The sequence below is a fragment of the Manduca sexta genome, chromosome 14, assembly GCF_014839805.1.
Source record: "Manduca sexta isolate Smith_Timp_Sample1 chromosome 14, JHU_Msex_v1.0, whole genome shotgun sequence".
In the NCBI taxonomy this organism is placed as follows: Eukaryota; Metazoa; Arthropoda; class Insecta; order Lepidoptera; family Sphingidae; genus Manduca; species Manduca sexta.
In genome coordinates, this window is record NC_051128.1 from 11793062 (window position 1) to 11807363 (window position 14302).

Sequence of the window (14302 nt, forward strand, 5' to 3'; positions counted from 1 at the left end):
ACAAGTACAATAGCTGTATAAACTTTTATCTAGATCCAGTGAGCTTGCTTTATTCGAGTGCTAAAATAGGGGATAATTACATAAGAGATTTGTAGCAAAATAAAATACAATAAAGTGAAAAAAGATACAATAGAGTAATAGGTAATTAAATCGTTATAACTAATAATTAAAGAAGTGATGAATTCGGTTTCTACCATTGATATTTCTCAAAAATTGTCAAGGCTTAGTTTAATCAACATTACCATATTAGACCTTCAATTAAACTGTATATCTAGTATTCAAATCAATAATAATTATCAATAAAAGATATTATTAGTAATCAAATTGTATCAAATCATTCGAATTGATGATGAAAAATTGATAGCATTTAGCGTCGTTTGCAATTTGTGTATGTTTAACGCCGCTAATTTTTTAAAGATATACTCACATTGCGTAATAAATTATAATAAATTCATGGTATCCCCGGAGCACCACAAGCAACAATATTACTTGTTCGTTCAATTCATTGTTTTTAGTCTGTGTTTGATTGTCTCTACCTACGTCAGTTAGTGAAAAAAATAATCGAGAAGCATTTTGTCTGGGTTGGGAAAAATGGCTGCTGCGAATATTTTCCGAAGTGCTTTCGGTGGATTATTACGAAAATCCACAACATATAGAACACCGGTGACATGTCGGCTCTCAAGCGTAGCCCTGCAACAAAAAATCCACACAGTAAAAGCCGCCGTAAAACTATATAACATTCAGTCCCTACAAAACGGGGTAAGGGTCTTATCGATCAATACAATGTGATTTTTACGCAATAGGTTAAAAAACGGATAATTTATAGAAATTGTCTGCATAGTGCAGCATTTTATACTCAGTATTCATATATATATGTCCAGTTATTAGTATAACCTCAAAACATATTGCATAACAAAGTTATACAGTGTTGCTCCAACTGTTTAGGTGCCCTCTCCGCGAATACAACAGTACTCGACAGGAGCGCAGTCTAAACCCTCTATAGATGAGATCAAGGAGCGAGTGCTGAAAGTTTGCAGGGCTTACGACAAACTGAGTGGTAGTCAGGTACACATTTATTTTTTTAAACATTTTGTTTCAGAACGAGAGATTCGGCGTCCGCAAGTACAGTGGAGGCCCTCCCCTCACGTTAGAACTTATTAAAAGTAGGGTTCTCCTTGTACTCCAACTTTATGACAAAATTAATCCTGAAAAGGTAGTTCCAGATATATCTATCTTGTTTACTTTTCAATGTTCTGTTTTTCTTTTATCAGTTACAAGTAGAATGACTATGCTTAGCAGTATTGTTTGCTCAGAATCAATTTTTAATCATGTTTCTGTTTGTTTTAGCTGACTGTTGAAAGTCATTTCATGAATGACCTCGGTCTCGACTCACTGGACCATGTGGAGGTGATCATGGCCATGGAAGATGAGTTTGGTTTTGAAATCCCTGATGCCGATGCAGAAAGGCTGGTCCGACCCAAAGATATCATTCAATATGTAGCAGACAAGGAGGACATCTATGAATAAATAAAAAATAATGTGAACTATCTCTGTATTTTAGACCAGTTGTACAATTTGAAATAAGAAATGCAGCATAGACAAAATTGACAGTGTTTTTTTAATTTGCAGCTGGTCTAAGATGGCAAAGCATTCAGTTTAGGGTTTAGCTCCAATTTGTTTGATTTTGGCATTGTTCACATATGAATAATGTGAGATGTTAACCATCTGAGCCGATGTATAAAGTGTAAATTGCGTTTTTATTAATTATATGCCTGTTAGAGTAGATCATTTGTTTTTCATTTAACATTAATGATACATTTCGAATTTAGTAATATAGTAGTATTTTCTGGTGCAAATCTCTAAATTGTATGTATGTTTTGCAATAATTATAAAAATAAAATTGATCATTCCATCAACATTCTAAAATGAAGTTAATTATTAGTTTTTTCGTGAATTATACTTACATATGGAATACATTATAAATAAATTGTTATAACTTGTTCAAGCAAATGTGCAAAAATAGGCCAAGGTTGAATCTTGATATGTGATTTGTTTCATAATATAGTGTATTGTAGGTTTCTTCGTTTCAGTTGATAATAAGTAAGGAATCTTATTGTAAAACTGAATGAGTTTAAGTATTGGCATTCAACATGGATTAAGCTTTAAATTTGTATCTTGAAAAATTCGGTAAATACATTCATAAATATACAGACAATGTCGGTGTAGGTATATTTTACGAAATATAACTTATTTAGTTTTGCCTGGTCATGGTATTCAGAAAACATGAAGTGTTCTAAACCAAAAATCTCGACATAAGTTATTTTCATTATTTCTCTTTTAGTATTCATATAATTTATTGAACAATTCAACAAAGTTTATAGGCTTCTAGCTGGAAAATACTTCTATGCGTAACAAATTAGAGCAAGAATATCTGAACAGCGAAGTTATAGGGATAGGAAGGGTGTGTAGTTAGGTCATAGTTCGATGAACTCTCCCGTGACGTCATAGGGCTGAGCCAATCGCCAAACATTGTACACGAATTCCTGACTAAATTTTAAAGTTGACTAGAAGCGAAATTTGAATTTTTCGACTATGGAGATCGAACGTATGCATCAATACCTAAGCTGTAAATTTTCTTACGACTTATATTTAGCAATGGAATAAAAAAAAGGTATGTTTTGCTTTACAAAAAATCCAACGATCTACGGGAATCATTTTAGATCGGGATAAATACCTTTTTAACGTTTATTCAGTTACTACGAAAACAGCAGTACCTATCTACTTAAGTATGAGATGTAAATCTAGCGACATCTCTCCGTATGTAATTGCCCTACTTGTTAATAACAAGAGGGGATTTAAAAAAAGATAGCTAAGAAATCGCATAAAAATTTTAACATTACGAAAATTCACTCAGATCCAGGTATTTACGGCATATACAATTAGGAAGCTATATACTCAACTGTCTCTTGAAGTGAGGATCTTATAGATTTACACCAGACCTTACAAGGTTTTAAAAAAAATTAAAGTTGGTAAATGTTTGGGTTTGAAAACATTTTTACGGGTATTTCTTTTATAATAAAACTACAGTATTAGTATAATATTTTATACAACTTTAATGATGAAATTTAAAGAGATGGGGCGAATCACAATCACCATAACGGGATCTCGTCACAGTTTCCAAAGTGACACAACTACGGTATTCTAGACATGCAGTAGGAATGTTTATACAAAAATACAACACATATTCACTGGAAACTAACAATTTTAACATTCTAATAAGAGAATCAACAATACAGACATCGCTGATCTTTTTGACTAGAGTGAAGTAGGTCATGCATGTCATGCCGTCAGTCATTCCTAAGGCACTGTACACCCGTTTAACCTGACGCTCTTTGAACTACTTAAATACGCAGTAAACGCGTTGCAGATGGATATTTCTCATTGTACATACTAATGAGCACGCAGAAAAAGCCAGTCGTCAGCATGTTAACAACGCCGTGTGCATAAACCTTTACTAATAGTGTTCACGGTTTGTACCTAACTTCACCCCATTAAATATATCAGCAATACCTTTCGTTACCCTGATAAAAAATAACACAGACAGCTACAATTTTGATAATTTCACAACAACCCCATCTCAGATAATTCGTTTAGAGTAACCGGTAGTACCTAGGCATACATTATGAGATATATATACAGACTAAGCTCGCGACATCTAAATGCACCGCACTGACACACACATGCATATTATCAGATATTTAGACATTAATATAACAGTATTTACACGGTTTCGAGCCTCGAAACGTGGGATGTCACATTACTGCGTGTTTTTGTCTCCGTATACGCATTTTGACTTCATAAATAAATGTCATTAAAATTGCTTATCGATATACAAAAATGTTTAACAATAAAATACACATAACCTTTACAGATCGTGAGTGAAGATGAAACAAAACACGATGCTAAACAAAGAAAATATATTTTTTTCTTCCATGTCAGTAAAAAAAAAATTTAGAGATGTAATTTTGAAAATACAAAGTGGATATTTACACCACTTTTCAAACATCGTTACTTAGGAAATTTATAATATATATGACCAGGGCTCCTATATAGACTACGTAGGCAAATCATTTATTAAATAGGGGAGTTTTCGGCCTTTTTATCCAAACGGCTATAAAAGCTGTCCTTTGATTAAAACGCCTGTACTTGCAAAAAGGCGGTTCTGCCCCGTGGATAGAATAGCCTCATGGCCTTAATGCAAATGATTTGCAAACAGTCATATATTAAAATGAAGAGAAAACGCAAAGAGATTATCATTTTACGAAATCACAAGGAATATAATTAAAAAAAAATATTTAATAAAAAATTTAGAAAAATATATTTCCAAGAAGAACCACGCGATAATGCAACATCTCATGTGTATATAAAATGAAAAAAGAAAACAAAATACTGATCTTTCAAGTTCATAGTCATTGTGTGACTAAACACTGTACAATATACACTGAGTACTACTCGTAACACGTTATTTACACAATAAATAACTTTAAAACGTTAATTACAACTAAAAAGTCTTCTGTGAAGCAATTTGCTCGTATAATAGAGGCCACATCATTGTTAAATTAGGTCACGCGCGTAATGAAAATATTACGTGATTTGTCCAAGTTACGGAAATACAACCACATTTAATTTAAATGTGGTAAATATATTGACCATTTTTAATTATTTGGCCGAGTCTAATATTGTATACGTACACCACCATGCCCAGGCCGGATCATGCGAATTTTCACTGACAGCATGTAACTTTCTACAGACAATGAAAAGCACACTGCCCTGCTGAAACTCGGCTTGAGCATGGACGCGCAATAAACTATTACAATTAGACGAAATGTGGCACGCGACGTATCAGCGTCACACAAAATAGAGTAGCTATGACACAGGCGTGACCCGGCGCTTACCGCGCGGCGTCGCCCCGGCGCTACCTGGCGCGCGTGCGCAGCCGCCCCGCCGAGCGCAGGCGCCGCGCCGCGCCCGGGTCCACGCGCGCCACCCGCACCACCGGCTGCAGCCAGCCGCCCAGCCCCGACAACACGCGCTTCTTCTTCACTTCCTTGTCTTCGTTAGATCGAGATTTCTTATCGTCCTTGTCAGACATCAGTTTTAAATCTTTTTCATCTATTTTAATAATTAAAGGAGATTTGTCTTTGTCCTTTTCGACGTCTACATCCATAGCACAATCCCGCGGCACGTTGTTGCTCTCTGTCAACGTTCTGTTCTCCTCAGAGGAAACCTCAACAGATTTCTCAATAATAGTCTTTTCGTTCTCAGTCTCTGATAGATGAACGTCGTGATCGCTGTTGGTGCTCTGCGTGGTATCGTCGTCGGGAGGCTCGGCGGACGACCGATCTTTATCGTACTCCGTGCTGCTGGTCCGCGAATCTTTCTTCTGCTTCCTTTTGTTCGGCCAGCCTGTTCGATTCTTCTTCTTGAATTTGCCACGTTTGTTCTTTGGCTTATCTACAGATTCTTTGATTTCGTTCCGTATGATGTCGCAGCCGTCACACTCCGACACTAGACTGGACACGTCGGGCACGTTAGTGGAGGTTGTCACCGCCGCCTCGCCCTCCATCACCTCGTCGGACATGTCATACTCCGCCGCATCTTCGAACACTTCGGACAGGAACTGCTGAAGTCTCTCCGAGGCTTCTTGGGTCTCTGAGATAACCGGTTCTACTTTCATATTACTGTGGGTGTCACTAATTGTGTCCTCGGAAGCTGTTGATTTTGTGTCTTCGGCATTTTTCCGCCTGTGTAAAAGGCCGGCGGAACCCAATATAGCTAGAGTAGACGCGTGTTCTCTTGGCGACTTCCTGGGATGACACTCCAGCGCCATGATGGCGGCTGTCCGTTTCCGGATTTTTTGTTTCTTCATACCCCGCGTGCCGTAAGACCGCGAAGGGCCCGGTTTTTCCTCCCGTTTGACCAGGTCGCTGAGAGGGCAGCAGTTTGGCTTCAATGGTGGTAGCTGTCCAACTTCATATGGTAACTTTGGTGATTTCGCATATAGGGCTGCAATAAAATGATTTTTTTATTTACTGTACCATAAGTTTGAAAACTAAAAGACACAAATTATTTTATTAATTATATCTGAATGAAAACAATATTTTTTTATTTCTGAAAATTCAACATAAAATTTGAATAATATACATAATTACAAACAATTGTTACACTCACCAAAGTACTGCGGGACATTTCTAATAAGCACTTTATCCTGGTCCTGCCTCTTAAATGTCTCATACCAGGGTTCACTGCATGGCACAGATTCAAAAGCAAACTCCAGTTGTTCTACAGCCGGAGTGTATTTCAACTTTCCGTCTTCCCATTTCATACACCTTTCCATGGGCTCCTCCCTCAAGGGACTCACTTCCGCTTCAGGCTGAGGAGTAGGAGTGGCTTCAGGGTCTTTTGGGGTTTCAACCACTTTTTCTTTGGGTTCTGTGGGTTTACATGGAGTCCTGCGTGTCCTTCTAGACACAGCTGGTACTCGTCGCTTCCGCCGCCGTTTGTCCTCAGGCCAGCTATCTTCTTCCGAGGACTCCTCTTTCAAGGCGAGTGGACGCGCTAGTCGCCGCCTCTCGATCGTCGGAGGTGGCGGTGGTGGTGACGGTTGCGTCACCTTCCGCCTCGTGACAGGCTCCTTCTCCTCGTCAGATGATGACGAGCTTGTCGAACTCGCGCGCTTGGGGAACATGAACTGCTCCGCCTCATCGCTTAGCACCGACAACTCAGACCGCCGCACTTTCCTGAACTTCACCACTAGAGGTTTAGTGCCATTGCATGTAGGCAAGGAGTCCTTCCGTTTCGCTTGAAACCCGCCGCTCGACCTCAATTTAGTACTCACAACCTTGTAGTACTGCCGGTCCTCCTGAGACTCATTCACTCTCTTATTACTGCATCTTGTGTTGTGTTTCCTCTCGTCTTCTATTCCTCCATTACGTCTTGGACTTTGGTTACCGTTAACTGTTGAATCTGGGGACTGGGATCTTTTGGAGCGTTTGTTTTTCGGCTGGTCGACATCGCCATTGCACATTTTACGCAAAGATCTCCGCTCTCCGTTCAACGGCGTAGCTTTATCGAGGAATGTGGTAACATCAGTACCAGAGCTTATGAGGGAATCCAGTGCGAGAAAGTTAGTGTGGTCTCTGACAAATGCCAAGTGGTTTGGTGAGCGCCTGTGTAGTGTTGCGTCCACATAGTCACTGTTGCACATCTCACAATAACCACCCTTTTGCTCTTTCTCCTCTTTTTCCTTGATTCGAGGCCGGCTTTTCCGCGTCATTCTGAAAACCAATCGACCTTTTAGAAATCGAAATTGTTATAAAAGATCATTTATTTTTAAACATATCACTTACTTCTGACCTGCTGCAATGTTGTTGTTTTGAGTTATCGTTATTTGATTTACTGGTGATTCTTTTTTTTCTTTTTTCTCTTTCGGTGGGTCTGGCTCTAATGATATCTCGGGCCATTCATCGAACTCCTTGTAAACTGGTCTGCAGACTCTGTAACGTTAAACGGAACATTGTATCTCTGATGTCGACGGGAAGTAGCAGACGTCGCTTTATAAAGATTCCATACTTGTCCAAAAATTCAATCTTGATAAAATGTTTAGTGAAGAGCCTGACATGCGCTTTACGCTGCGCCGTGAAGAATGTGTCATACAGTTTATCCAATAGATTTATAGCCTGAAAGATTAATAAATATGCTGTAAAATATATAAGGATACAACAAGCGGATACAGACAACAAATATAATACATGTTAGTACAGAAAGGAAAGATTAGTCAGATAGTTGTTACACAGAAGACTGTATGCGACATTTAGGCGTGAAAACATGCTGAAAGTACAAAGCAACTTTAATTGTTGTCACCTAAGCAAATTTATGTTGTGTCAACACAAAAAACTACACAGCATTCGTTGACACCAATTCAAAATTTTGCAAACCATCATTTATAAATTTAAATAATTATTTTAGTTGGCTTCACTTATATCATCTGGTAATAAGAGTAACAGATCACAAATGTGCTGTTGTGATGCAGCATATTACCTTCTGTACAGTGATTTGCACGTATTTGGCGTGCGGTGGGTGCGCGGGTGAGTGGTGGTGGTGCGCTTGCGGCACGCGCTGGAGCATGGCATCGGCGCGCGCGCGGCCCTCACGCCTCACGCATGGCGCCGGCGCAGAGGCCGGGGCCGCTCGCGCCGGGCTCCGGTCGCGCACCACGTGGCTCACGCGCGAAGTTAGGAACACCTCTTGTTGCTGTAACAATACAATAATCAGTTACAAACATCACATCTTGTACTAACAGTTTATCATATGAAATCAAATTCTAAAGTCATGCTCTCAACTAAATGGTATACAAGTATGCGAGATTATTCAGCATTAATTGTCTTTTATCATATTTATTTATTAGCAGATATAAAATTTATTTGAACAATGTGAAACAGCCCCTTAGAGAAATAGCTTGCTGTAAAAAAGTACTTGGGTTTATGATTAAATTCTACAAAACTATTTATTTAGTATTTAAACTTTTAAGTTCTTTTCAATACTGTTATTAAAAAAATATATACTTTTTTAACACCTTAATCTGTACTTTAATTTACAATACAAAATTAACTAACTATAATCGTGATCTTATAAAATATTTTTATTAAAAACGTACAATATTAAATATTGACATTTTAAATGCATGCAATATTGAAAATGCAGTATTATTTTTTTTTAATTTAATATTTATTATGGCTCTCCAAGATGTTTACTAAATTCCTATTTTTTATGGATATTTAAAAATTACCTACCTAATATTATTACAAGAAATTCTGGTTTGTATCAAAATTATGGTTACATACCAAATTTTGAATAAAAAATGTCAAAGAAAACATTTACTGTTAGGGTCAGACATCAGAAGCATTATTAAAAATAACCTATGGTCAAGGGGTCCATCTCTTGAAGGCCAAATGAGAACAAAAGGGTCCCTTTTTCAATAGTGAGTCTACCCTCTATGAGCAAATTTATCAAACAACTTATTCATCTCAAGCCTGCAAATTCATTCATGTAGAGTGTTACAAACATGTTTCTCTCAGGTATTTTTAATTCAACATATTCAAGGAGGATCATTATGAGTAACCTCTTTTTATTGATACAGCGCGAGTATTTTAAACTGTCAAAAGTATTTGAAAAAGGTTTTTTGAGTTTTTTTATTCATAATTTGTCACTAATTTTTAGTAATACTATATAAGCAATATGTCTTTGTGTTGTGTGGATATGGAGCGTAGACATTAACAAGTTTTCTTTAAATCATGTTTGAATGCCACATTTTTTTTACTCAACAATGGTGTGACCTTGATGGGGCCTATGTGTATAAAAACAAGAGTAATAATAGCTGTAAAGATGTTATTTCTTTATTCAGGTGTATAGATATAATTATCTATAACAGTTATTATAATTTGTTTTTCCTTACTTGTCAACCAAAAATCATCCTTTTCTTAAACTCGAGTGTCACCTAACTTATTTAATGTAAACTGCTATTAAAATTACAGTTCAGCAATGTTATGTTTTTAAAACTTTATCTGGTCAATGACCTCCAATGGAGGAGTGGCAACAGCAAACAAATTTCAAACAGTTATTCATGAGATATACTTAAAAAATAACAAAGGTGTATGTGAACTTTACAATAATACTATTATATAGTGGGTTATGGGTTCAAGAGCATCAGCCTCACAGAGAACTGCTTTACATGTCATTAACATCACACTACACTAAAAATACAACCCAACCTCACACAGGATACTGTATGGAACACATTATCATTTGTTTTGAAAATGATTCAAGATTAAGAATGTTGCCAGAATTAAAAATCCACAAGTGGCATTTCTAATTATATCCTAGCAACTCTAATTAGAATTCCAACTCTTGTCAAAATGTTATTGTTTTGGAGAGAAGAGCGCGGCGCTAGGTATGTGTAATGTGGGCGCGAAACGTGACGGCCGGCGGTGAGCTCGCGCGCCTCACCTGATATGCATAATGTATGTGTTGCAACTACAGCGAGAGTGCAAACACTGAGGGGCTGGCGGGTGCGCCGCGGACCGCGGGCCGCGTGCACAGAGGGCATTCTCGGAACATTTGTATCGAGCGGCGCCGCGGCCTACAGTGTAACGGGGCGTGTGCGAGCGGCGGGCGGCGAGCACCGACCGCGCGGCACTTATCGACGACCACGCCGCTCCACACCTTTACACACACACATCATGGAGTTTTCCTTGAAATACGCTCGGTGGAGCGATGCGACGCTGGCGGGCCGGCCGCGCGCCCCGCGCCACTCGCGCCAACCGTCCCGCGCAAAAAAATAACACATTCGTAACTATCACACCAAACTCACCCTTATTACACTATAACTAGAATTCACATCCCTTTGCCGATTCTTAGGGTAATATCAACTGTCAAAAATTAAGCGACACACGCGTAACCCGAAGGAAACTACATTTCAAACGGTATTTAAAATGGATGTAGTGCAGCGCGGCGCGAGAGAGCGCGCGACGCGGCCTCGGCCCGCTGCATTTCGCTGCGCGGCGGCAGTTTAGCGGCGACCGTACAAAAGATGACCTAAAATCGGACACGAGCTACGCGCTCGAGTTGCCACTGCGACACTTTTTAGAACTGTTTTCTAAACGATAGTGACTCAACCGCAGTGTCGGGCCGCATGAGTGGCTAACACATAACGTATATACTTACATAAAAGCCGTCCGCGAGGCCCCCGCGCTCCGCTTATCACAAAAATAAGTAACTATATACTAGTCACTGAATTGGCCACTTCGTCACTGCTAGATTTACCTCCTATTGTTTGGTCTTTTTGTAATGTCCGGTTCACTTAGTGAATTATAAGATTGTATGTAAATTATGCAATGTTTGGTATGCTTTTTAATCTTATTTATGCACATTTGCTCAATGAAAATCGAAAAAGTAACAACAAACACAAATCTGTCACACAAGATGGAGATATTTCACGATAGTTTTTGTTTTGGTCACAAGAGGCGCTGTTGTCGGGTGGAAGGGGGAAAGCACGCTATTGGTTCACCGTTTAGCGTTCCAATTCACGTTACTTCTAACTTGAAGTAATAATATTATTTTATTTCTGTTGTGTAGAATTTAGAATTATTATATTATAAGATACTCGTATAGACATATTTATAACGTACATCAATAAATACCGTTTTACGTAATATTCATGGTATATTTAATTAAATGGCACAATAATGTTTTTGATAAATGTCTTCCTAAAACCGAACGTTGATAATATGACCAATTTCAGACTACGCATGATGTAAACAATACAGTTATTACAATGGGGATATCTCAAATCGTCTCGTTATTATCATACATAACCAACAAACAGATAAGTTACACGTTATATGGGTATTACATTAAGTTATGTATATTGTTTAAATTGTACAATGTATGTGTATTTTGGCGGCAAAATGTACTTACCAAACCCATGTCTTGTATCCTTCGTGATATGGATCTGGCAAGGCCATGGTCTTGTATGTCCAAGTAAAAACAAAAATTCCTTCGCACTGTAACACACCGTTATAATTAGATTACATTAAAGTAGTCAAAAATTCCCATTGTTTCAACAAATTAGGTCACGTTGAAAAAATGACGCACGCACCTCTGTTATATTTTTCGTCTAAATTCAAAGTTGATACCATTTTTATTGTGTAAAATTTTATAACTGCAAACTAAATTATAACTTCTTTAATGCACATATACATTTGAAAGTATTTTTGAGATAGTTGCCACATTTAATTAATTATGTAAGAATAGAATTGTATTGAAAAAATGGTACAAATTACATTCCGTAAAAATACGTTTCAAATGTCGAAATGTCATTGACAGCTGAGAGGAATAGACAATGAGTTGGATGAGCAAGATCTATGGAAGCTAATCGATAATTAAATCGATAGCGTTGCCCCTACTATGTGTCTGCCTGGCCCATCAAATTCTCACTTCTACTGTTTATATTAACGCCATTCATAGTTAACGCTTGTTATCTATTTGAATATATATAACATAAATGTTTTTAAAAAAATCCACCTCTCGACGACAGGCGCTTAACGCGCGTTATGGACGGCGTTGTCTCTATTTAGTTCGTAAAAGTGTTCGTTAGCATTTCCGTGGATTTCCTACATTAATGTATTGAACTAAGTAATTTATTTGCTAAGATCAAGGATTCTATAAGTTCCCGGAAAAGTCTTTATAAATAAATATACTTACATTTTCTAATTTTTTATCATTATTATCATTCTAGATTTATTGAATCCCAAAAGACAACAAATTATGATTTATAAAGTGTGGAAATATTTTTTTTATCACTACTTAATTATATGCTTACTTATTATTCATTTTTGCGTTGTTTGATTTCAGGGGCAAGTTTATGGGTGACATGAATCAATTAGTTTCTGTTTGTGGCTTCTCCTGCGACGACTACCTAGGTCCTAGTAACCATTTGTGGATATTCACAAAATACAATATTATTATACGTGTACCTACATCATAAAAGGAACATAGAAGCTAAATTACAAATTCGTTAAGAGAATGATTTTCGCATAATATATTTAATACATAATTAATGTCTATGGCTACATCTTTTGCCTGAGTGTTTAGCACTGATTACCATAGAGAAGCATTTTTAAGTTTCATTTCATCTTTGTAATAATGCAATCACAGCTACGCGATAAGAATAAAAGTACCAAATTGTAATTGATTCACACAACTCGCAAGGTAGTCGCGTGGTATATTATTAAGTAACAGAGTCTTTGTCGTGGGACGAAATTTTTCATTGGTTGAGCGTAAGGGGAGGCGTCGCGCCGTCGTTTTAAGCGTTATTGAACTCGTAGACTTGTATTGAACTATTTCGGAACAGTTTATAACTGTTTGCATGCATAATGCAAATTTAAAATGAACACCCGTATCTACTACTCACAAGGGGGAAATTCTAAATAAACTGACACTAGACATTTTCTTTATTTAATATTTTGCAGCCTAGGTAATAAGACGTAGACCTTTAGTTTCTAACCTTCAAGTCAATATTAGTGGATTTTATAATCATACTATAATCCCATACTTAAAACAAGATCGATACAAATTTAGTTCTGAGTCATATTCTTTTTATTTCGCAATGAAATGGCAATATAATCCGTTATAAAATTGCTCGCATTAACAATTACACAGAAGTCATAACAGATACCTTTACGCGGAACAATACACAAAGAGCTTCATATTCATATTACCCGTACCATAGCTACGCGCCCGGCTCTCGACAGTCGGCCGGGCCCGCCGCGCCGTTAGGCACAGCGGCGCAACATGCCAATCTATAATATAGCCTTTTATTGATTACTCGCATGTTCGTATGTACACATGGACGTGGCCGGTGCCTGGATATCTAGGCGGTAGAACCCGACCTGTATATTTCGTAGCGTTATGTGGGTCGCATCAACGTTCGGTCAGCTACGAATCGATAGGGAAGTTCACTGAGCCATTGCATCATAAAATATGCTTTATGCAGCACTTTTAGATATCATTTTGTAATGGTTATGTGATATTTAGGTGTGTAAATATTTATAGATACACGATCATCCCATTTGGTAGGCTCAGACGTGATATGTTTTGTTTGAATCGTTTGTATTTATACTCTGCGTAACGTCACAAATTGAGCATTGCGCTTCTCTCTCTAATTAAGTGTTCCGGTATTATAAACGCAGTACTACCCCGTTCTAGTAACTACCTACTTATGGGTACTGCGTTTGCTATGTTCCTTTTAAAATGGGTACTCTTTGGGCATATAACATAAAAGCATTTTTAGATGATAAGCCTACAGAGTATTTTAAACGAAAGGTAAACTAAGGCGACTGGCGGTATTTCCGTTTATTTTATTATCTCAGAAAGCTTTTGTTTTTATTGTTAAATAATGCAGATCGTAGAATAAAAACCAAATAATTTTGTACCTACTTATCACCTAGCGTATTGCCGAAAGAACCGAATAGGGCTCAGATGTGAAACGAAAGTAAAGCAACCTTTCAGTTACGTAAAATAAACGTTCTTCTGTATATTATTAAATGAAGTAAGTAAATAAAAACTAGATAAGAGTTAATTTTATTTATTATTAAACGTTATGTAATTTGTTTTCTTCTCTTGTAGAATACTTGTTAAAATCATGAATCAAAATCTATATAGTTAGGTCAGTCCTTATCACGTA

At 37.4% G+C, this 14302-nt stretch overlaps 2 protein-coding genes across 10 annotated transcripts; one reads left to right on the forward strand and one right to left on the reverse strand.

Moving 5' to 3' along the window:
* The first annotated feature begins 443 nt into the window (after window positions 1-443).
* LOC115446569 (acyl carrier protein, mitochondrial) lies at window positions 444-1786 on the forward strand. 2 transcript variants are annotated; one of them, XM_030173277.2, is made up of 4 exons: window positions 444-759; window positions 946-1065; window positions 1100-1213; window positions 1348-1786. In XM_030173277.2, the coding sequence occupies exons 1-4, from the start codon at window positions 592-594 to the stop codon at window positions 1525-1527; spliced, it is 582 nt and encodes a 193-aa protein (XP_030029137.1). In that variant the 5' UTR covers window positions 444-591; the 3' UTR covers window positions 1528-1786. The 2 variants fall into 2 exon arrangements, with proteins under 2 accessions (XP_030029137.1, XP_030029136.1); XM_030173276.2 differs by lacking the exon at window positions 1100-1213.
* Window positions 1787-3089: 1303 nt separating this feature from the next.
* On the reverse strand, window positions 3090-11937 carry LOC115446570 (protein chiffon). 8 transcript variants are annotated; one of them, XM_030173278.2, is made up of 7 exons: window positions 11717-11937; window positions 11536-11621; window positions 8101-8313; window positions 7633-7739; window positions 7410-7556; window positions 6232-7337; window positions 3090-6066 (listed from the first exon to the last, which is right to left on the reverse strand). In XM_030173278.2, the coding sequence occupies exons 1-7, from the start codon at window positions 11754-11756 to the stop codon at window positions 4976-4978; spliced, it is 2790 nt and encodes a 929-aa protein (XP_030029138.1). In that variant the 5' UTR covers window positions 11757-11937; the 3' UTR covers window positions 3090-4975. The 8 variants fall into 8 exon arrangements, with proteins under 8 accessions (XP_030029138.1, XP_030029141.1, XP_030029139.1 ...); XM_030173281.2 differs by lacking the exon at window positions 7633-7739; XM_030173279.2 differs by lacking the exons at window positions 11536-11621; window positions 11717-11937 and adding an exon at window positions 10783-11084.
* Window positions 11938-14302: the final 2365 nt, after the last annotated feature.